Genomic DNA, 25,698 nt, shown 5'->3' on the forward strand with positions numbered 1-25,698 from the left:
AGACGTGCTTTTGATTAATGCCACCATAAACACGGGCCCGGACGCGTAATAAATTTGCAACGAACACTCGCTCTCGATGTCCAGCTAACTCGGCTTTCTCTTATAACGTACGACTTCAAATTGTGTTCATTCTATTTTTTTTTCTTTTTTTTTTCCCCTCATAAAGTATCTTATTCGAATGCTAATAATAAGAAGAGAAAAGGAACTGTAAAAAAAGAAAAAAGAAAAAAGAAAAAAGAAAAAAAAAAAAAGAAATTTTTGATCGTTTGATTTTTAACTTTAATACAAAAATGACTTATCCTTGGAATTATCTTTGTTATTTTTATTTTGTTAGGAAATGATTAATTTTTATCACAGAAATAACATACAAAATATCTTTCCTTCAAATTCATTTCCATTTCTTTTTTCTGCATCGAAAGTTCATAAGCGATTTAAAAAAAAAAAAAAAAAAAAAAAAAAAAAAAAAAGACGACGAATTATTCTCTTTCGAGACTTCTCGAAGCTAACTTTTTCTTTTATCAGATCGTAAAATTACAATCCCAAGAATTGTTGGTTGTCATTTGTAAAACGGTATAATTAATTTTCGATCAGCAACAACGATGACTTTCTATCATTTCTTATCGATAATAGCACGTGTTTAATAATTCCTTTCTTTTTTTTTTCTTTTTCTTTTTTTTTTTTTTTTTATTACTATAACAACGACGACAACGACGAATGAAGACAATGATTATGAATAGCATTAAAAAAGTATGATGAGCTAGGAATATGTCTTTGTCCTTTGTTCGATCGGTATTTCGAACAAGGGACAACGATGGAACGATGTTGTATCCATCGAACCAACGCACGGCCTCGGTTGCTAATGGCGAGGAAAGACATATCGGGTTTAAACCTGTTCGATTAAACACCTGAAACCGCAGCGTAACGGTTATTGACAGATTTTACCGCAGAAATGTCGTGTTGCGAAAGAAAACCGCGAAAGTTCGAAGAGAGTTGACACTTTTAAAAGCCACGGACGATAAACGAATTCGTCATCGGGTCCAAAAAAAAAAAAAAAAAACAAAAAAAAACAAAAAAAAAAAAGAAAAAATTAAAGTAGATTTTAAACGAGCATTCGTTAATAGAATCTATTTGGATTTCTAAATATTTAACTTTTTTTTATTTCCTTCTTTGATTTTCTTTTTTCCCTCCCATATAAGAAATACATGAAAAGAAAAAATTATAATCTACGTGAATAAACGAAATTATACTGAATTTCAATTGTTATTATAAAAATATAAAACGAGAAAAAAGTAAATAATAATCATAGTTAAACCATCAATAATAATAATAATAATAATAATAATAATAATAATAATAATAATAATAATAATAATAATAATAATAATAATAATAATAATAATAATAATAATAATAATAATAATAATAATAATAATAATAATAATAATAATAATAATAATAATAATAATAATAATAATAATAATAATAATAATAATAATAATAATAATAATAATAATAATAATAATATGAAGTAAATGTAGAATAAAATAAGTAGAAAACGAAAAAACGAATTGCAATGTGATTAGTAAGCGTCAATGAACGATTGATAAAGAGAAACAGAAGATCAAAAGACGACTCTATTTTTCTTCTTGATAATAGAACTCTGACGTCTGTCACATTAGTCAAAATAAAAATTGCTTCGTATAAACACGATATAGATTCGTAGCAATGATCGTCATTTCAAATGACGAGGAATAAACATTTCGAATCATTGACAGTCATTGATTTTAATTAAACTTCTATTATACTAACTCTCGTGTATATATACTATGATTATTCTTACAAGGTATTAGAAATATATATATATATATATATATATATATATATATATATATATGTGTTATATATATATATATATTAATATTTTATTATTGTCTTACAATCGAGTTTCAAATATCATTGAATTTGTAAAAATTTTTAATATTCGTTTACATTTACGTATGTATAAATAATTGAAATTTTATTATTGATTGTGTGCAGGAATTTATAAAAAGAAAAAAAGATTTATAAAATTTACCGTAAGAAAAAAAGAACTGTGATATTTCTAAAAATAAAATTTTGAATTTTTACCCCTTCCCCTCTTCGTCCATCGTGTAAAATTAGCTTGTGGCAAAAATGAAAAAAAAAAAAAAACAAAAAAAAAAAAAAGAAGAAGATTCGAATGGAATGGACACAAAAGGGCAGTGAAATTGTGTGACGTAATAAGGCCCGCATAAAGGCAATCGAAATAAATCATGTTAAATTGCTAGACGACACGTTTTTAGCAGCTTCTTTTTCTTCTCTTCGCCTTTGAAGAGTCTCTTCTAAACGAAATCATTGATTCGTTCGTGCGTAGACTCTTAAGTTTATCGTTGATTAGTTCGAGAATAAAATTCACGAAATTATTTTCAATAATTATATCTTAAATAACATTAATTTGTTATATAATATAAACGAAAATAAATAAGAAATTAAATTATAAATAGAACTACAATTGTACGTATACGATTTAGGCTACTATCATCATGATAAATGATTATCAACTGCAAACGGTTGGAATTTTTTTATTGTAAATAATCGTACTGCCTGATGGCATTAAATTAGAGAAACGATGGCGTGTGTCATACGTCGACACGACAATCGATTGTAAGAAGAGGAGGCAAGAAAGGACAAAAGGTCGAGAGTGAAATCGCTTTCATTCAGGATAACGTGCACGCGTGTTGTATTGTTGTATCATGAAGGGGATCACAGATGTTCGAAAATCTTTCTTTGAAAAAAGCTCGAGAATCTTTTCAAACATTAATGAGTCAGTCTAAATAATATTATTATTTATCATTATTATTTTTTATTTGTATGTATTATTATATGGATATATAATTTAAGAAATTTCTCGATGTTCTTATAAAATCATAATTATAATAAAATTAATAATAAATAAGAGAAGAAGAATATTGGATGTACGTATGATCCTTTCAATTCTATCATTGGATTTAAGTAACAAGGTAAAGAAAAATGTAAGTATGTATTGCAGTTAATATAAATCGGAATCGGAATAAGGCAATCATAAATTCGATATCGAAAACTAATTCGAAATATCGTCGATGCACATTGGTAAACGTACCATTGTAGCCTATATCGTCAAGGTCACGACCTTCTCGAAGAATCGTGACCGGACTGCATGTTACTTTTCCCTGGCAGGTCGTTGCCTCTCTTTCTTTCGATGCAATATAAGTTTCTTTCCTCCTCCTCCTCCTCTTCTTCTTCTTCTTCTTCTTCTTCGTCTTGTTGTTGTTGTTCTTCTACTTCTTATATTACTACTACTATTATTACTATTATTACCACTACTACCTTCCTCTCCCCTAGTTTAGTACGAATCTCCTTTAGACGATACGATTATCATTTCCAATTCTCTCCCCTTCAGACCGGAGGAACGACTCACGAATAAACGAAACTGTTCTGTCATTTTTAGATATTTTTATACCGAATCGATTATGATTATGATAAATTATTATCGATACCAATATCTCATGACTATATAATATAATTTGTTTTCTATAAATTAAATTTTGATTATTAATTACAAAATGTATACACATATATATATATATATATATATATATATATATATATACACATATAGTAAAACAATTTTTAGTTTAATATTCAAATTTAATATTCAATATTCCACATTATATATATACATATATATATATATATATATGAGAGTGTGGGTGTGTGTGTGTTTGTGTCTGTGTACGTCTCGATGGGTGGATTTTCATAGCTCGTAACACGTTCCGCAACAGTGAACGCAGTAGATCCGAGAACGGTATTGTATTCAAATCGGCGCCTAGTAAAGCTCGACGAAAAGGAATCGTTCGATCGCGTGGCGCGAGCACGCGGAACGGAACGCGCAAGGACGCAGATCAACGTATTCGAGCCAAAAAACGAGCGATAACTCGTTTAAACCTTACGAAGAAGTTTATTGAAGAGAGAACAAATTCTCAATCGATACACTGATATCATTTTATCACATGTTTCCTTAATGGTTAGTCATTTTATCAAATATCACGAGAACTGAATATTTTTCTTGTGATAATAGTTTTATATATATGGATATATATATATATATATATGCACCGAGTATAATATTCTCAATCGCAATGTAATTCTAATATATTGAATATTATATTAAAGTATACTTTCTTTGATTATTAATATATATATATATATATATATATATATATATGGATAAAATATATCCTGCATTTAAATTATTTATGTACGAAAATCACATGTCAATCCCTGTTCGATCGTACTATACGATTCAATTACAATTCAAATCATTCAAAATTATTCTCACGAACGATGGTGATCATTGTTAAGAAACGTGATCGTTTTTCATAAATATCGTCTCGCAAAATTCATTTTTCTCACTATCCGCCATCTTGTATACCAACGATTAATGCGTCATAAAAGAGAACACATTGAATTCGATTTTCAAAGTTTTCTCTCTTTCTCTCTCTCTCTCTCTCTCTCTCTCTCTCTTTGTTGTATTACTGATATCTATAGGTTATGTAACGATTATTGTCATACCACACGTCGATCTAATATAATAATCTTTTTTTATTATTATTACACGTACACGTCAATAAATCAAATAAAACGATTAATAATAAACGTAACGTCAATCAAATTCTATGAGATAATTGTAGGTAACAAAGTGTGACGTCATAAAGAACGCTTTTGATGCCAGATAACATTCCCCTTAAATACCCCGCCGCCAGTAACGTTGGTAAATTTAAAAGGGAGGAAAAAAATAAAAACGTTCGTAAGAAGGACAAATGCAATATATGAAATAATCGATCTATAAGGATAATTTTTAATTGCAAGAATCATTTCGAACGTTTTTCATTGGTCGCTACATTTGTTCGCTTTTACTTCGTTTTTATTTTTCAAGAACGTCGAACCACCCCGATCGCCCTTTTTTGTTTTTTTTTCGTCCGAGTAACACAATTCGCGCGAGAAACAAGTTGACGCATGTGCTTTTCAAAAAAAAGATAGCGAACGAGCAAGCGAGCAACATAGAGAAAAAGAGAGAGAAAGAGAGAAAGAGAGAGAGAGAGAAAGAGAGAAAGAAATAAAGAAAAAACTGAGAGAAGAAAATTTAAGTAAAAAAGGACAAAGACTCACCGACTATGACGAGGTGTAGTTGTTAGCTGATAGTGGGACACAACAAGAGAGGATAAAAAAAAAAAAAAAATCCAGTTGGCAAAATCGGCGAAGGGGCCCCGGCGGCGTCAGGACGAATCGAAGCACCGCATGCGTTCCTTCAAACACAGAAACGAAGAAGGACGATGGACGACGATCGGCGCTTCTTCGAATACCGAGTCGAACTTTTTGACCACATAATCTTAATGTACGCGGTAATCGGTGAACGTACGAGAAAGTAAGGATAAAGGAATCGACTAAGTTTTACCGACGAGAAACGACGCGCCAACGAAGAAACTAAGAATTATCAATAAACCGCCAAATGCATTCGTGCCAACGGACACTTCGCTACTGTGCCGCGACGCGTAGTCGTTATGCGGCGGCCCGATCTTGCTCGGCGATTGGTGGAGGGGGTAGACGCCCGGCCGCGAAATTTATCGACCAATCCCGATGTTCCCTCCGATCTTTTTCCATCTTATTATGTAAGATGGCGCGTCATTCGTTTGTTTTCACTAGAATATGGCAATTTTTTTTTTTTTTAAGATTAATGTTATTGTAACAAATTGTATTGTATAGATGAACAATATGGATAAAGAATTATGTATATATATATATATTTTTTTTTGTTAATTAAATATTGTACTGAAGAAATTGTTAAGAAGTTGTGAATCTTCATGTAATGGGTTTGATTTAAAAAAAAAAAAAGAAAAAAAAGAGAGAGAAAAAAAGAAAAACAACAAAAAAACGAAGAAAAGTATATGCAAATAGTATTTGAGAGAAAGAGACAGGGAGAGAGAAAAATTAATATATTTCTTGAATATAATATTATTAATATTATTGATATTATTTATAATGATTAATTAATTATAAATATTATTTATAATTACTTATATTTCGTTTTATAACAATCCTTTAATATGAGATTTATGATCGTGATGATTCTTATTGACATGAAATTAATTTTTATTTTATCTTGTTTACGTAAACTTATTTCATTTAAATTAATATATTATCGCATATGTACAATGTGTTCAAAGCAGAGTGCGAAAGCTATTTACATCAACTCCACTGTGCAAAATTGGAATCGGTAAGGCTTTCTGGTGTGACAGGCCATAACGATGGTGGTAAATTTGGATAATTATGTAATTCCGGTGGTACATCCCATATGGGATAAGTAAATTCTTCTGTTGTATCTGGATTGGTAATATCTACAAAAAATTCTTTAACTATATCATCTGGATTGGGCCATCCACCTTGTGGTCTAAAGTGAGACGCTGCCATTTGTTTAGCTGCAACTTTAAATTACAAAAAGATATCAATATAATCTGCTCTATATCTTGAAATATTCCTTAGTATTTATTATTATTATTATTATTATTATTATTATTATTATTATTATTATTATTACCGATATGCTGAAGTTCCCATATCAAGGATGGTGCATAATGAGAAAACTTGCAACTACTTCCAAAAGCACAATCACCACTGCTCATATACCTTTTGCAAGGTATTTTTCCTTGTTCTTCTTGCAATATTGTTTCAGGATCTAAAAGGAATCATTTCCAATGGAAATAAAAATAATACATATAATGGAAAATAAAAGGAAGATCGTATAGGTTAGGTTTTCATGATAGTTCTTTTTGATAATAATATTCTTTGTAAAAGTTTAATGTTATTAAATTACGTTAAATACCTTTGTAAAAACTATAATGATCCGCTCGATTTTTGGCATGTTGTAAACTAGATAGATGTTTTCTTCTGGCTTCTGGATCGTCCTTAAACGATCTATCGCAATAATCGCAGTAATATCTTTTACCCATTTTATCGTATTTTTTATAATAGCAAAAGTAGTGAATATAAATGTGTGTGTGTGTGTGTGTATACTAAGGCAATTAAATTATTTACATAAAACATCAATGTACTTAGAATCACATGCACGACATTTATAAACAACATATATATAAACATGGACGCGTTTCGTTGAAAAACTGCATTATCGATAGTTCGGAAGCGTTTAAAGCACCATCTAACGGTAATTTTGCGAATAATATACTATTTCATTATAATTATCTTCGCATTTTAAAATATATATATATATATATATATATATATATATATATATATATATATATATATGTGTGTGTAAAAAAAGAAAAAAAGAAGCAAAAACAAATGTTTCCGTATATAAGCAGTTCAATTTCGACACGTAATTTTATAATCAACGTGCCTTTAGTTAATACATTTAATGGATATTTATTTTTTTTATACACAAACAGATTACATACACGATACTGCTCGTTTAAACATTACAATTGTTTTTTCTTCTTACATCCTTGTAATATATGTATATTGCAGCGTTTTGTGCATAGCTAATCTAGTTTAATGTGATAATGACGTCGTATCGACGAAAATGTTTGTTGCCTTTTTTTTTTTTTTTCTTTTTTCTTATCTAAGCTGTACATAATCAACGATAGAAGAAATACTTCCCAACTATTTATTTCAACAAATATATTACTCCTCTCGATGGGAGATTTATCAAATTGTTTAAGATTGGAAGCATTTAGTATTACAGAGAGAGAGAGAGAGAGAGAGAGAGAGAGACAGAGAGAGATAGATAGATAGAATAAAGTTAATTAACATTATATGAGAAATATTTTAAAAATTCATGAAAATTTCGAGCTAATTTCCTTACCGATCATAGTTAAGAATTCACAGTTAAAACATTATCGATATCGATATTAAATAATTAACGTGACAAACATCTTCGACGATCGTCAAACATTTCTTGGTTAGCTTCTTACACAAGCGATAGTTTAATAATTTATAAATAACGTGTAGAATGTATTTTAGATTTTTTTTCTTTTTTTTTTCCTTTTTTTTCTTTTTTTTTCTTTTTTTTTTCTTCTTTTTTTTTTTTTTTTTTTCTTAAGAAAGCCGAAATATTTAAAGTCGAGAGATATCGTGTATCTCGCTATACGAGGACGATAAAATTAGCCAAAAATTACGCTGAGTCGTTCTATGTAATCGCATTGTTCCTTTTCCATTTTCTTGCTCTTTTTGTTCTTTTCTTTTCTTTTCTTTTTCCTTCTTTCTTTCTTCCTTTCTTTCAGGTAAAACGAATCGATCGATCTCATTTCACAAGTTCGTAATTCGTGTCGGAGATAAGCGATTATTGGAAGTTCTTCGTGTGAAAATGTTCAGTTTTATTATACCTTCGGTATTATTTTTCTCTTATCAAGCGTCACGAGTCGCGTTATTATTATAAACTTGGAATCCCCATTTTTCGCATGATCGCACTTTTGGGATTCGTATACGTACGCACATTATTACGGAGACACATTGTCTATTGAATCGTTCGATAATCGACAAAGTATCGTCATGTTGTAATAAGAAAAATCAAATGAAAAATTTCAAAGTGTAACCATGATAGAAGAGAGAATAGAAAGAAAGAGCGAGCGAGAGAAAGAAAGAGAAAGAGAGAGAGAGAAAGAGTTTGTAATATATATGTTAGTTGGATTCTAACTTCTAAACATTGTGAATGTTTCCGAAGGTCAAATTCAAGCACATTTTTCGTTCTCGTTCACAGTTCAGAACGTTATACGAAAGAGAGAAATTATTATATATTTTTACAATATATCGGTATGTATCTCTCTACGAAGTATAACTTCCTTATCCTCTTTATCATTCAATTTCTTTTTTAATCTCAAAGAAATTTTCAATCCACGTGAATTTTTCTTTTTTTTTTTTTTTTTTTTTTTTTCTTTTCTAGTGAAGTATCATCGTACGAGAATATTCAAGAAATATTTTCACGAAATTCTCTGTACATACATACAGAAATATCGACGACTCATTATGTATTCTTCGTCCATAATATCGTTAAATACATATGTATACAATTGTTCAAAAATAATCGTGTCGCTTCGAGCATCTCTGTATAATCATTAATCCCGACAAAAACGATTCTAAAGAAAAATCGAGAACGATTTAATGCACTGAATGGGCCCGATCAACAAAGGCCCATGATCTCTTTTACTTCTTTCATTTTCATTTTCTTTTTCTTTTTCTCCTTCTTTTTCTTCTTCCTCTTCTTTTATTAATTATTATTGTTATTATAAAAAAAAAAAAAAACAAAAAAAAAATAATCTCAATGCTCGGGAAACGAAGAAGCTATTTGCATATTTTTTCTTTTCTTTTCTTTTCTTTTCTTACTTTTCTTCCTTTTTAATTAGCGTTATACGTTTTTAGGCCTGCTAAAAACATCGGATCATTGTTCGATCATTTACATGATTGTTTATCTACAAATAATAGGAAAAACTATAAGACTAGAATAAAATTAGATTTTATGACACTGACTCTTATCGCTTGCTTGGCAGTACAATGATCTACGTTCGCTCGTTAACGTAAATTGCGTTTTTCTTTTTTTTGATCATGATTAAAGTCGAATCCAACAAAAGGTAGGATTTATAAGCGCTTAACATGTGTGTATGTGTGTGTGTGTGTATGTTTGTCACAACGAGATATTCTAAATTAACGCATTGAAATACTGGCTGTTCGTTATTCATCGTTAAAAAATAAATTCGCATGTGAAATATTATTCTTTCTTCTTTTTTTTTTTTTTCTCTTGATAAAAAACATTGGACATTTGCCGAGAAGAATTATTCATAAATTTCTTCGTGATAATAGATCAATGACAACGAGCTCGTTCGTTCTAATATTTATTTTTCAAACGTCCATTGCGTGTGGTTTCCAGCTAAGTATTACGATCATGAGTGATCGATGTCAACGATTGCTTGGAGCGCCAACTATCGGAAGAACAGATGAATTATTCTGAGAAAATGAGCCCCTTAGGATAGACAATTGTTCTTACATGCGTGTATGAAGAAAATTTCTTTTTATAATTTCTTCTTATCATACTTATGCATACGTTATTCGTGAACAATTAAAATTATAAAAAAGAAAAATTACAAAGTTATAAATATTCGAATAATTCTTCTTACAATAAGATCCAATGAATCATCGAAATTAATATGTACCAATTAAAATGTGTCTCATACGTACGCGTCCCATAGTTCGTTAACCATTTAACTTATTACTTTCTTTTTCTTTTTTTTTTTTGTATACTATCAATTCGATAAAATATTTCGTCATTATTCTTAATTCTTATTATTTTAATTGTTTTATCTTTTCAATATAATAATAATAATAATAATAATAATAATAATAATAATAATAATAATAATAATAATAATATACGTACATAATATATACGGTAAAGAGAGTATATAAGTTTGTCGAAAAAAGGGAATGGGGGTTGGCCAGGTGGGGCAGATGAGGGTGCTTTTTACGCGTTATATATATATATATATATATTAACTTTCAAATGGATTATCAAACGTTTCTATAATTCGCCATACATCGTAATTTGGTAGTTTATAATGAGTTTCGTGATTAATAAATTCGTACGTGGTGTTGAATCGACTAAAAACTTTTTATTCTCGAAGGAGTTTAATATATACCTTTTTTGTTGTTCTGTTTTTTCTCTCTTTTTTTTTTTTTTTTTTTTTTTTTTTTTTTTAATATTTTGTTTTCAAGCTCGAGTTTGACTCGGTGAACGCGAGGATCGATTGTGTTGTGCTTTTCAAAATTTTTTAAATACCGCCGATGTACTCTTACGCACTAACAATAATAATAATAATAATAATAATAATAATAATAATAATAATAATAATAATAATAATAATAATAATAATAATAATAATAATAGTAATAAATTTTGGTGAGCTTCGATCGTCATTCGAATTACTTTTTCCTTATCCTTCATTTATATTGATCATACTTTGACAATCATTCGAAAAATTAGATATCTATTTTATATCTAGTCTTCTTATAAAAGAGATTAAGTGATTAGTGGGGGAGGCCTAAGGAAGAATAGGAATTAATGGGCATTACGATTGCACGCGTCAAAGCATAAATCAATTACCGGGTTACATCTCTCGTACACAGATCACTGTAATAAATTTCTAGGTGCATAAGCACATATCCCTTTAGGCTGGTTCTATACGTATGCATATATATATGTATTTATATATGTATGTTTGTATGTATATATATATATATATATATATATATGTATCTATGTATGTAATATGTATATCTAGGTGTATGTATGCTAGCCTTGCTCGAAATAGAATCGCTTCCGATAATTATACCGGTGCTTTGCTCTAAGCCCACTAAAGAGGGTTAGGGGGTAGGGAAGAGGGTAGGAGAGAGACGACAACGACGTTTACGTTTGCTTGAAACTATGTATATATATATATATATATATATATATATATATATATATATATATATATAAGAGAGAAAGAGAGGTAAGCAGATAGACAGACGGAGATTCGATATTCGATCATATCGAATCACATTCGAGCTTTTAATGACCCTTTCGAATGATGTATTTCATGCTTTTCCATTGATTTCACATACCACAGCATCGAATTCGTTAGGAAGTGAAAATGGGACTGATGGGGGAATAGGGATAAGGAAAAAATATGGACGTCGAAAACTCACTTATATATACTCTCTCTTATTTTTTTTCTTTACCTTTACCTTCCTTTCATTTTCTTTCTTTTACTTTTCTTTTCTTTTTTCTTCTTTTTTTTTTTTGATAACAAATACGAAAAGAAAAAAATCTGACATTTACTTCTCGTCGATTTCTTTCCCCTCAGCGCCTTCCCCCCTTTTGAATAATTTTTTCCTTGCTCGTTTCAAACACGTCACGATGTCGAGCATCGTCGGAAATTTCTCTTCTCCAAAGTTTGAGGATTTATTTGAAAATAAAAAAAAAAAAAAAAAAAAGAGAGAAAGAGAAAAGAAATATCCAGGAAGAAATATGAATATCTTCCAACGAATTCACGAGAATGAATGAGGAGAAAAAAAAAGAAGAAAAAGAAGAAGAAGAAGAAGAAGAAAAAAGAAAGAAAAGGGAACGAAAGTGAAACTGATCCGACGTTCGCGTAATGATCTGCTCAATTTGTCGTCCTCGTTTCGCCTAAAGGAGGAGATCTTGTAACATGGTTTTCTTCGTTTTCTACTTTTTCTTCTTCTTCTTCTTCTTCTTCCTTCTCTTCGTCTTCCTCCTCCTCCTCCTCCTCTTCCTCCCCTTTATTTTTTATTTGTTCTCCCTCCTTTTTTCTCTTTTTTTTCTTTCTCGAGAAACTAGCTGCCTTAATCGCTTCCTGGGAATATACGAAAAAATCACTTTCGGTCCTCTTCCCAAGATGGCCGACACGCCCGACCGCCATCTTATTTCTTATCCTCGGCTTCGGTGTTAGGAGCAACGGAAACCTCTTGGCGAACCTTATGACCTCGGAAGCTCGCTTGAATTTTTGTCGCTGCCTTATGCAAATCCGGATCCGTTAGATCTATACCCTCTAATTCGTTGACAGCATCCTCAACCTGAAATGAAAAAACAAAAAGAAAAAAGAAGAGAGTTATAACAAATTACATTTAAGAAATGATTTCACAAGTTTTTCTTTTTCCTTTCATTTTTTCTATCTCCATTCTCTTTTCTCTTATAAATAGAAAATATTTATTATCGAAAAAGACTTGTAATCCCAATCTTCTTTTTTTATCCGTATCAAAAAAAAAGAAAGAAAGAAAAAAAAGAAAAGACGAAATCTTTTTAACGAGCCTAAATCCTTTCTGAAACGAAAAAAAAAAAAAAAGAAGAAAAAGAAAAAAAATACACGAATTTTAAATTGTATTATAAAAAAGGAGTCGTGTGTTATTGAAAGATAGAGAAGAGCCCTGTTTAGTAGAGATACGTGTCAATGAAAATCTTGTCCTCCTCTTTTGGCCATCCAATTTATCGGCATTCTTTTTTCCCATTACCTTTACACGTCCCCTCTATTTTTAGATTTAATTATGACGAAGTATGGTCGACGTCATAGCGTGCACCCGTGGAACGAGCTTCCGTTGAAAAGACGTCTAGGGGAAAAAAAAAAGAAGAAAAGAAAGGAAAAAAAAAAGAGGAAAAGAGGTAGAAGGAAAGAACGAAGAGAAGGTGAGAGAAAAAGATAGATAGGTAGATAGAGAGAGATAGAGAGAGAGAGAGAGAGGGAGAGAGAGAGAGAGACGAATCACATGCAAACGAGCTTTATAAACATGTAAATTACAATTACGCTAACACATTTGCATCGGCACGTCGTACTCGTTTGCCTCTCGTTTTCCTCCGTCCCTCCGCCGCACTCTGTTTTCGACGAGTCAGAAGGGCATTAATCTTCTCTCGGTTCCTAGTCGGAAGAACGTGATGGCCTCTTTCTTTTAAAAGAAAAGGCCTGGCCTATTCGTGTCGTTACGATGTAAGTGAGAAAGTACATACACATACGTACACATATATGTTTATATATATATATATATATATATATATATATATATGTATGTATGTATGTACGTTCTGTTCTATAGCTATTAACGAAAGAAATAAAAGAAATGAGAAACTATCTAGAGACTTTGTACGTTCTTCTATTATTTCTCGTCATTGAAATGCAAACTGAACTGTTGATCGAAGTCAACCGAGTTCGCGTTTTATAGCTCGTCTCGTTCAGTTATCTTATAGGTCATGTGCATTTCAATTGTGCTAGATTTCTTCTTCTGGAAACGAGTTGTTTGTTCATCATTTTTAAGAATCACTTTTCGAGTTTATATTGTCCATTGTATTTTTCTCTTATACGTTTGATGTGACCTTTACGATCATGCGAAGTTTTTTGTTATTTCGTTATTTTTTTCTTTTTCTTTTTCTCTTTCTTTTTTTTTTTTTTTTTTTCTCTTATCAACTTTGATATTTGCCAATAATATTTACGATCGCGATATTTATCTTGGCGATAATGTTCGTTATAATAATTTTTCAAATCTTGTCAATAATTTTTAATGCCGATCAAGATGATGACAATAATAACCGTGCATGTAAATGCTATTACAGCGATAACGTTAACGATCGTATCGTTAAAAAATTTACATAATAACGAGGATCGATGTTAATGTATCAAGGCCCAATCAATTTTGAACAAAATAGACGAACAACAAACAAACAAACAAACAAACGAACAAATAAACGAAGAGAAAAAGAGAAAAAAAAAGTTTATCTTTAGAAAAGGATAGAGTTTGTATAGCCGTGCAATTATCGAAAGCGAGATAGAAGGAACGTTGAAAGCGAGCCTGGAAATCCTTTGAAAAGGTTTCATGCTTTCGCACAAAGCACAACGAGTGACCTTTTTTTTTCCTCTTCTTTTTTCTTTTTTATTTCTCTTTTCTTTCCTTCTTTCTTTCTTTCAACTTTTTAATTTTTTTATTTCTTTTTCTTTCTTTCTTTTTTTTTTTTTTTTTTTTTTTTTTTTAGTTTTTGTTTGTTTTTTAAGGCCATGTTCCATTTCAACGACTCTCTTTAACACTAACTTAAGACTCGACTCGATGCTTGGTTTGTTAACGGATCGAATCGAATCTCCTAGGAAAAGGAAAACTTTAGTTCGGGAAACTTCAAGAGGTTCCAATTAATTCTGTTTAATTAATTCGAGCAACTAGTCTAGGTTTTGCGCTCTCTCTCTCTCTCTCTCTCTCTCTCTCTCTCTCTTTCTCTTTTTCTTCTTCTTCTTCTTCTACTTCGTGAAAATGAGAACAAGGGAAGGAAAATTCTCGAACGAGTTGTCGAGTCAAAAGCAACTAACGAGAATGAACATGAACATTGAGTACATATAGTACATATACCTGGATAAGATAACCCAGGTGTAAGTACATAATATATTATATGTCACACAAGTACGAAACAAGAACTTGACTTTTCGACGAGTCCAGAATTTCAATATATTATTTATGTTAAGTTGTACATATGTGAAACTTATATTGCTTTCTAAAGGAATCGAGAGAAGATCCTGATGCATCTGAGTTCTCTAACTGGATTACGAAAGAGATATAAGGAGAATGTGTGTGTGTGTGTGTGAGAGAAAGAAACGTGGTAACCTAGAAACAAAACTTCCTTCAAACACGTATTTTGAGTTTAATTGTGACTGGTAGCTAAAGAAATTGTGATAAATAAGTTTCAGTTAATGTCAATCAACTAGTTTCAGAATTGTCAATCGATCGGATAATGTTCTAGAAATAAAATTATTTTTAATCTACATAATATGTTGAACGAACGAACCAAACGTTAAAAAATATATATATTTTTTTTTTTTATTTTTTATTTTATCATACGTTTACTTTTATATTTATATATCTTTGATAATTGATAATTGTACGATAGGTAAAAGAATTGAAAATCAATTAGCTTTGAATAGGTCTAATAGAATTTTTTTAATTAATTAGATTAAAAGAATTTCTTTAAGTGAAAAATCCTTTTGAAAATAAAAATGGCCGAATAAAGAGATTGAAGTTTTATCGAGGATTCATTTGAATTTTTCTCGTCAAGGATTTTTGGATCGGCGAGGAACTACTTAAACGAAAGTCGCAGCTTAGCTCGGCTTTCGCGTGTCGAAACGTTTCGAGTCGAGACATTACGAAATATACGATCGATCGTTGGCGAAACACGCTGAGGACGTACGATGAAAACGGAGAGCGAAGCTTCGAGTTATGAGCTTCGTGAGATTCTTGATAAGTCACGTCCGAAATCTCTAATATTATACTTTTTACGTTTGGTATTAAACTTTAGGAGCAAATTTCATTGCCCGATTATACTTTGACATTTTTTACTAAGCACTTGGAATTATCAGTAATATTACAATGTCCATTCTATTTGCTAAAACGATCGAACTTAAATTATTATTAATATTGTGACATTATTATCATGAGTTATTTTTACAAATTTTTTATCAATTTTAAAATATAGATTTTTCTTGGATCTTCGTTAAAGAATTTAATTCATTGAATCGATCGTATTTAAACGTAGCAAATCATACATCGACATTTTCTACTCGATATTATCAACGGATTATTCGTATTAGAATATTTCGATCTATATAATCGGGTTTATTAATTTTAATTAATTTCATATTAATGATATATTACAAATGATTTCATTCCTAATAGATGGGCTGATTATTAATTGACATGTTCTACTTGATGTAATAAACATTATTTCGTTATTTCATTTATTTGTGAGAAAATTATTATTAACAAATTATCTGTTTAATATTGTCGCTAAATATTTGTTTTTAATAATATTCAGAGATTGCGTATAAATTAAAAAACAAGACAAAAAAGAAATGAAAAAAAAAAAAAAAGAAAAAAAATACTAGTATAATAACTTAGATACTTTTAGCTTTTCTCAAATTCTCTTTCAATTTTTCATCTCGTGAGGACAGCTGTCCGTGAACATTCAAAGAAATCCCAAGGATTCCTGTATGCGACTGCTAACGTTTTTCTTTACCACAAAATCTTTCATGTCCTTCCCAAATGTCCTTAACTTTTCAACGTTCAACCACGCGAGATATTTTTCGAAAAGCGATTCCAACTTTGAAGGACGACGAGAAAGTAAGTATTTTGTGAAGCAAGAGAACTTAGAAATTTTGTCGTCTATGCGATCAATCAATCATTTTGATGGAAGATCGATCGATTCCACGTACAACTCTAACTTTTTTTCTTCTATCTCTCTTTTTTCTAATCGAACTGGCAATAAAATGAAAAATAAGTGTATCTTAGAAAGAGAATTAATATTTCGTAATCTTTTAAAGGAGAGGATCGAGTACATGGAAATGATGAAATTCGAGTAATACTAAAAGAAAAGTAATTACGAATGAGATTTTTCACAATTTTTATTATATCTCTAAGTAAAAGAGCTCGTAAAGGAATTTTTCAAATGATTAAAATCATTAGAGAAATCGTAGAGAATATTTTTTTTCTTCTTTTTTTTTCTTTTTTTCTTTTTTTTCGTTAGAATCAAATTAAGAAAAATCTTTCAAAGTGATTGGTATTACTTAAAAATATTACAGAAAGGATTCTTTTCAAGGAGATTAGAACGATTGAATACAATTATTCTTTAAACTAATTAGAACAAATAATACGACTAAGAAAAAAAGGAAAAGAGAGAGAGAGAGAGAGAGAGAGAGAAAGAGAGAGAGAGAGAAAACTTTATAAAATGATTAGAACACAAAGATGGTTTCATCCGAATAAAGATCTGAAGTCATAGAGAACGTTTTAAGATTAATTAGAAAGCGAAGGAAAAAATGACGAAAAGAGTACTTCAAAGTGATTAGAATTACAAAAGGAATAGCAAATGGACATGTCTAAAGAGATTAGAGAAATAACGATTGATCAAAAGGATCTGGTTTAATACAGATACGCATTAGATTCACAGTCCTGCCACGTCCTACGTTGGATCAGCACAGGATAATGTTGAAGGATCTAACAATAGTCCCATATACATACATACATATATATATATATATATATATATATATATATATATATAACACTGTCGGAATTGTTAGGTATCTAGTAAAGTCTCTAGTTTCGAAGCTCGCCTGTATTGTTATATTAATTAAGGTTACGTTTGCAGCTGCATGCATGGCCCTCAACGTTGTTTCTCATCGATGTTTCTGTTAGGATAACTGTTCATGCAAGCTCCCGTCACTTCTCTTCCTCAGTTCCAACGATAAATTTATCATGTTACACTTGGTCCTATGCACAACAACAGATTAGAGAATTTCTCTTTGTCGTATGACTCTCATATTGAATAGTCATTACTTCTAATCATTACTCCGATTTTCACCTCGATAAAATTCATTAAATATTTATAACGATGATAATTAATTGAATTAACAGTTATTGATGAAAAAGAAAGAAAGAAAGAAAAAAAAAAAAAGAAAGAAAGAAGGACAAATGTTTCTCGTACACGTCTTTTCTTTTCATTCGTTTTTCTTTTTTGTTCCTTTTCTTTTCCCCTTCGTTTTTGTCCCTTCTCCTCTGTACAATATTATTTATATTAAAAGTATAAATACTTTTCAAAAAAAAAAAAAAAAAAAAAAAAAAAAAAAAAAAAGAAGGAAAGAAAAAGAACAAAAAATACTTTCCAATTGCCGATAGAGATTGTACGAGAAAAGATTCTTCTTCTTTTTAAATGAATCTTAGAAAGATAAGAGAAAAAAAGAAAGAGAAAGGAAGAAACAAAGATATAATACGCAATTCGTTATATAATAAAAAGATCATAATATATTAACGAATTACGAATAGTCAGTAGAGAAATTGAATGGGCTTATTCTCAATTTTCTTTATTTCCTTCCTTTTATTTTTACTAGAGCATTTTCGCTGATGAAAAGAAGGTACGTGCTTGAAGTGATAGCAGAAAGCTAAGCTTGAAGTTGGGTTTTCTTGGAGTATCGGCCGAAAAAACATAAGAGAGAGAGAGAGAAAGAGAGAAAGAGGGAGAGTGGAAAAAAAAGAAAGGAGGAGAGGAAAGAAGAAGAAGAAGAAGAAGAAGAAGAAGAAGAAGAAGATAAAAAAGAAAAAAAATAAAGGACTATATATTATAGAAAGGTAGAGATGCTTGGTGGTAGGTGAATGCGATGCGCTCGTGCAGCATCTAGAAAGCGACGTTAGATAAAGGAGACACGAAGAGCACTTTCGGACTTTGGTGTAAGAGAGAAAGAAAGAAAAAGAGAAATAAAAAGAAAGAAAGAGAGAGAGAGAGAAAGAGAGAGAGAGAGAGAGAGGAATAAAAAGAGAGAGAGAGAGAGAGAGAGAGAGAGAATCCTCTTAGTTTTCCACGTGGAACTCTTTTCATCCTTCCACCCAGACCGATATCCTATCGCTTGGACGTACATGACTTTTCATGGCTTTCTATCTGCCTTACGTGACAGGAAATGGTTCCTGCATTTCGAGATCAATCGACATATTTCCTTTGATTCGTCTTGGTTTACGACGTCAGTAAAAAAAAAAAAAAAAAGAAAAAAAAAATTAAAGGATCTTCGTCTTGCGCCCTTGGAATTTGAAATTTTTGGACTTGGTAAAGGAAATGCCTAGAAATTGTTTTTTTCTTCCCCCCCCCCCCACCCCAATATAATGTTCGCTCCAAGTTCTAATTAAACTTTCTTTTTTGTCTTTCTTTCTTTTTTTTTTTATTGTTTTTACTTCTTTTTTTTTTGTCATTGAAAAATAATCTATCTAATTCTTTTTTCTTCCTTTGTTTTAAATTTATATTAATCCCGTGTTAATGTAGTTCATACGAAAGTGGCCTAAGCAGTAAAATTTAGATAAATTCTATTTGTATTATCATAATGTTAATACTATTATAAGAAATTATAATGTATTTATATATATATATATATATTAATTATCAATCGTACATATATTAGTATCTAAATTATAGAGCAATTAATAATATTATAAATCATGTATATACATATATATATACATATAAATATGTATTTGTAATTATCATATAAATTGAACCACATAATAATAATCATTGAGTTGATAAATAACCTACAATATTATTTATGGTCTAGACAAATCTTATCGATTAAAAGTATGATCGTTTTAATATCCAATGTTGAGATTAGAATAAACACCCGACGTGACTAAAAATACGTATTAGCAGTGTGCAAAACCAATTGAACAGGGAGAAAAAGAGGGAGAGTGAGAGTGAGAGGGGATGCCTTTTACTTGTCGGTAGGTACTTGTAATGCACGGTACTCGTTTATTTATACCTCTGGGTAGTTCTGTAAATGCACAAGGTTGAACTAGGTCGATTCGAGACCACTGCACTTGCTGTTGCACTAACGCAAACTCCTCTTCTCCCTTTTCCTCCCTCTTCCACGATCACGTCTCTCATTCTCTCTCTTTTTTCTTTTTTCTCTATTCGTAAAGAGCGTTAATGTATTCCCACGACTGGCAAGCAACGACTGCTCCATTTTTAATGAACGATTTAACAAATTAAGAAGCCTTCTATTTCTACTCAAGATTTTATCTATCTCATGCCTATTATCATCAAATATTGTTTGTTCAGAAAATTTGATATCTGCTCTTTGTTATATATCTCTTTCTTTCTTTTTTTTTTTTTTTTTATTTTTTTTTTTTCATTTTTAATTTACGTTAACCATGTGCGCCATTCAATTATGGAAATAATCTCGTTCGTTGAAAATTTGAAAATAGAAATTTTTCATTTTTCTTTATATCGTAGTTAACGTTAAATCGTAAAGTTAATAATACGATAATATAAATAAATTTCCGAGTATTCTGTTTAAAAGAAAAAGAAAATTTTTCTCTTCGAAGAGATATACGTTTATATTTGTTTATAGAAAAGTAGAAGAAAATTCGTTTTCATTCAATTCAAGAAAAGTTAGTATTAAGCGAAATTTATTTTAATATCTAATAAAAATAAAATTCTCGTATCTAATGGTAGTAAAAGATGTTAGCGATACAAATTCGTTTATTGTATATGAAGTTAATTTTACGAAAAGTCGTATTGCAAAGTTTACGTTTACGTTGTTTTCTCTACTTTGATTAAAGTTGTGTACTGTGTATATGTGTATAATCAGGGTTATAGTCGTGTGTTCGTTAGTACGCACTTTATGTATAGAGGCCATTTTCATGAGGACAATGCAAGGCACATGGATAAACTTTGAATACACAAATGTAGACACATGCATATGCACATGTATAAACATATACATCGTCCTGAGTAACACGCAATATCAGTGGTTGAGAAAGTCAAATGTATGTTTCGTATGTATTCATTTACTATTGTTACATTCCCTCGTTTTCCTTCTACCTGTTGTTTTATATATCATTCTTGTGAGGGAAAAATATCGTAAATTGTATTTTCTTATTTGCAAATCTTTTTCTTTCATATATCATCTATTCGAATATATCCTGACTTATTGAAAAATTCTTTTTCAAAAACCATAACCATTCATTTCCATTCTCTTTAATTTTCTTCGTTCGTTACAGCTTATGATGGATTAAGAAGAATTTAGGCGCCTACGGTAACATCTTCACTGTATACACACGTGTATTAAGGTTGCCTATCGTTAGGGGCACATCAATTTCAAAATTTATAACTTGATGAAATTGACATCTAATCGATCGATCGTTAACTTTTTCTTTTTTATTCTAAAAGATCGATTAAGAAATTGATTAGAATAAAATCGATTAGAGATTACAAGAAATTTCGTTTCCTTTTTAAATTGTATCATTAAATAACACGTTTGACAATATCTTTGGAAAATGAAAAATAAATTTATCGTTTATTTCTTTTTTTTTTTTTTTTTTTTTTTCTTTCCTTTTCTCATTGAATTACCAATAGACAATTTTTCACATGAAATGCTTCAAAAGATTTACCGGATAACGCACAAAGATTTATTATAAATATTATTTTACGACGGAAGGATTTTAAATGCTTTTCTAGTGAAATTAGAAGCGTTCCTTCGTTGGATCCTACCGATTGTCTTTCACCATGAAAATTGGAATTTTCTATTCCGTTAGTCGAGCTAAAGCCAGTTGGAACTACCCCATTCGGACTTTTTATCTTCTTTATTCCTTTATCCTACCGGCTCACGGTTAATGTCTCTCGTTTGGTTGGACTTTTTATTGATATTGAACGCGTCGAGAAAAAAAAAACTGACTTAAATCTTCCTTTCCTTTAAAAGATATATCGTTGATCGAGAAAGATTTTTTTCTTTTCTTTATTCTGTACGTACCATTCAAAATAATTCGATAAAAAATTATTAGTTACATCGTTTTTATATATATATTTTTTTTTTTTTTTTTTTTTTTTTTTTTTTTTTTTTTTTTTTTTTTTTTTATAAAATATTGAAAATAATTTGCAAAGCAAACAATACGAATTATACGACGGTATATCATTGAAATGATCAATACGATCGCTAACGAAAGATTTTAGAGATTCTTCGATTTGAAAACAAAATTATACGAGGTTACTTTAGCGCGTTGTATTATGCATATATGTCAGATTCTTTTTGGTCTTATCGAAATCAATAAATCGACGATAACAGAAGTTCCTCGAATTCGGTTATACTCACTGAGGGAATATAAATTAGAAAATATTAAATGGTCTGGCCCGAATAATAAATCAAATAGAGTTACGTTCGGATAAGTTTACGTTTTATCGGTAAATTTATCAAAATTTTTCCATTACCCCTTTCTTCTTTTCTTCTCATTCTTCATTTTTCTTCTTTTATTCTTTTCGTATATCAATTCAAAATTTATGGCAACTCGTAAACGTGAATGTGCGTACATCCCGTTTCCAATGAAAGTTTTTAATTTCTTTTTATCATGGATATATGAAAAAGAGATTATTTTAAAGTCGAATAATATCAAACTTTTCGATTCTTCATGGAAAAGAGAAATCCTCGAAAGTTAAGTCATTTGCTTTGGTGTAAAAGTTTTTTTTTCTTTTGTTTTTTTAAATGGTGCCTACACAACTAGATAAATATTCAAGAAAAATAAAGTCATTGTGTACATTTATTGCATTTTCTTTTGAATAATTTAATATTCTATAATAATTAATTAAAAGCGATTATGAACGATATCATTGGCGATAAGGATTTTCATTATAAACTCAAAATTGTTTTCGTTGCGTTCGTACGTTCGGACGCTAACGAAATATCTGCAAATTTGTCACGTTCATTATCGTAATTAATTAATGAATATCAAACAACGTCAATAACATTCGAATCATTCAACGACTATAGATAGATTCATCGGGTGACCTAGATTTCGTTCTTTTTTTTTCTTTTTTTTTTTCATTACTACTATTTATTTTACTTTTCTTTCATTTTATATTATAAACTTTTACATACTTTACGTCTCATTAATATTTCATATTGTTCTTTTTTTTTTTCTTTTTTTTTTTTTATACATATCTATTTCTTTTTTATTAATATTTAAAAATTGATTTTCTTATTATATATTATTTATTTCATACCAGTACATTTTCCACGATATATTTTCACATCACGATCTCCATGTCATAGAGTACTTTTTCTGAAACTATCGGACGGACGTGGAAGAAAGAAGTTTATCTTCGTACATTTACCCTCTAACTTTTTATATCCCACTCGAAAAAGTCACACGTGTGACAAGAGTAACGTGAAATATCGTTTTTGATCGTACTATACGCATATACGCATACACATCTACGTCTTGATATAATTCCATATCGTGGTATATGTGTATATACATACGTATGTATAACATATATATATATACATACATATATATATATATATATATATATATATCGATTACATTGAAGGAATATAGCCCAGCCGGCCCTATGATGCTATTTTCAAGGGACACTTTATCGAGGTTACGTAGAAACACGTAACCAAGCAAAGACCCGTGTCAAGTATGCCAATGTTTGAGGAAGTTGTCTGTAGTTCGATGGGCGGAGTGCAATAGCTAGTAACCAACGAAATTGCCAAACACGTTCTTTGAAAAATTTACAGTAAAAAAGTGTTCGCCAATCCGAAATTATCCAAATATTTCTAAAAGATATTATATTATTTTATTCAGAGTGTCATAATATTATTTATTTATTTATTTGTACTTTTATTTTTTTCTCGAGAGATAGAAATGTTCTTTTAAATTTTCGACTTTACTCTTTTATAATGGACTAAAGTTAGTTCGCGATGCAAATGTTGTTTACCGATTAAATGGCATTTCGATGTTTTACAAAAGCGAGTAGAAAGAAGTGTTGCAATTTGTGTCAGGGGTTGATTTTTCTACACGTGTTTACGTTGTTATTATTATTATTAGAGACATCGTATCATTTATTTTGCTCAACTTAAGTGTCGAGTACAGGCTATTCTAAAATTTATCGTTTCTTTCGTACGATGAAAAATTACGAAGTAATAAAATAGATATACTGTTCTTGACAAATAAAATATACTATCTTTAACAAATAATAATTTAATAAAAAGACATGAAGAAATTAAAAACGTTAGATAATGTTTTAAGCAAAGTGATAAATTTTTAAGACACCCTGTAGAACGACTCGAAGGTATAATGTTCCATTCCATGAACTTTCAAACGAAATATCGATTACTTAAGGGACATAGTACCTTGCACGTTCGCATTTAATTTTAAAGTTACATGTTCGCCATTTCTTTTTTTTTTTTTATATTCTTTTCTTTCTCTATTTACTGTCATAATCAATCTTATTCAATTGAAATCTTTCTTTATAATCTGTGATTAGATTCGTCAGTTATTCCCGTTCGAAAGGACTATCAAATTTTCAATCGACAATGTAAATCAAAGAGAGAAGGATTGTTTGCATGCGAAATAGTAGTTACAAAGCAAAGCTTTGCGTGAAAATACGAGCAGCCTTGTAACGATCTTGGTAAAAGGATCTCTCATGGAAGCCATGATAATTTAATAATAAAGTTAACGTCGACATGCGAACAGTCTTAGTAGATTTGTTTTCGGAAAGTTTCTTATTACTTGCATCCTGTTTGATTCTGTTATTTCCAATGTTACCTACAATAGATTATACGATGCAATTTAAGCGCCTATAGACTTCTTTATATGCCTACTTGTACAAGAATTTGCCTATCGCAAGGGGCATAGTCATTTTCAAAGTTATGATTTGGTGGAATTAAGATCTAATTATCTATCGTTAATTTCAAACACCAGAGATGTACTTTCTATTCCAATCATTATATTTGCTATTTTGTAAAATATCTTGGTGTCTGTATCTACGACTTTCTTATGGACATACATGTATGAAGGTTGCCTATAGTCAGGGGACATAATATATCTAAATTTTATAATTAAATAATCGTTGACTTTAATGATTACATCTATTCTGATCTCTAAATTTGTTCTCATATAATTAATGTAAATGAAATTAAATTAACAACTAGTTCGAGAAAACTATTAAAAAAAAATCTATATATAAAGTAGTGCTACCCTTGAATAGGAATATTGCTTCTGAATAATACCGATATACAGAGAAATTCAATTTACGTTCGACCACAAGAGCGAATTCGATCAGATTCGGCTCGGGTGTAGAGCACGCGTATCAATTAAGTTTTGATTCGAATAGGATAGTTGTTTCTCAATTCTACGAACTGTTTCTTTCTATCTTTTTCTATATATATATATATATATAGAGGGAGAGAGAGAGAGAGAGAGAAAATATATAATATATATTTTTTTTGATATCTGATAGTGACGAATATCAAATTTCTACGATTTATACATTTCGTTTGATGCAATGAATATTAATGTATTTGTTCTAATCTTACAATTAAATTCTTTGAATTAATCTCTTACGTTTGCCATATAGGATGAACTCTATTCTATTTTCTATTGAATCTATTATTACGATCCAATTGAGATAAAAGATAAATTAATTGTAATAAAAAAAAAGAAAAAAAAAGAAAAAAAAGAAAAAATTGATACAATAGATGAAAAATGTGAAAGATTATAATTATTCTTTTCTTTTAT

General features: G+C 29.9%; 3 protein-coding genes across 3 annotated transcripts in view; all 3 read right to left on the minus strand.

Moving 5' to 3' along the window:
- Positions 1–5,609, minus strand: part of LOC124954562 (pleckstrin homology-like domain family B member 1) — a 45,934-nt gene extending 40,325 nt beyond the window's left edge. Inside the window, exon 1 of the mRNA XM_047507691.1 lies at positions 5,227–5,609. The gene's annotated coding sequence lies outside the window, so the exon portion shown is untranslated. The remainder of the gene's footprint in view (positions 1–5,226) is intronic.
- Positions 5,610–6,035: 426 nt separating this feature from the next.
- On the minus strand, positions 6,036–7,255 carry LOC124954565 (zinc finger matrin-type protein 5). Its single transcript, XM_047507695.1, has 3 exons — positions 6,938–7,255; positions 6,653–6,790; positions 6,036–6,539 (listed from the first exon to the last, which is right to left on the minus strand). Exons 1-3 carry the CDS (start codon positions 7,062–7,064, stop codon positions 6,304–6,306), a joined length of 501 nt encoding a protein of 166 aa, XP_047363651.1. The 5' UTR covers positions 7,065–7,255; the 3' UTR covers positions 6,036–6,303.
- A 390-nt stretch (positions 7,256–7,645) lies between these two features.
- LOC124954564 (neurofilament medium polypeptide) overlaps positions 7,646–25,698 on the minus strand; it is a 57,486-nt gene continuing 39,433 nt past the window's right edge. Inside the window, exon 4 of the mRNA XM_047507694.1 lies at positions 7,646–12,696. Coding sequence (XP_047363650.1) covers positions 12,544–12,696 — 153 coding nt within the window. The 3' untranslated portion in view covers positions 7,646–12,543. The remainder of the gene's footprint in view (positions 12,697–25,698) is intronic.

The sequence above is a fragment of the Vespa velutina genome, chromosome 15 (assembly GCF_912470025.1).
Source record: "Vespa velutina chromosome 15, iVesVel2.1, whole genome shotgun sequence".
NCBI lineage: Eukaryota > Metazoa > Arthropoda > Insecta > Hymenoptera > Vespidae > Vespa > Vespa velutina.

Bases quoted from the DNA above. Each gene is read 5' to 3' on its own strand.
- LOC124954565 (XM_047507695.1), bottom strand. From the start codon at position 7,064: ATGGGTAAAAGATATTACTGCGATTATTGCGATAGATCGTTTAAGGAC. The intron at 6,791-6,937 runs GTATTTAACGTA...GATTCCTTTTAG, and splicing joins TCATTATAGTTTTTACAAAG to ATCCTGAAACAATATTGCAA. The intron at 6,540-6,652 runs GTAATAATAATA...TGTAATTTAAAG, and splicing joins ATGGGAACTTCAGCATATCG to TTGCAGCTAAACAAATGGCA.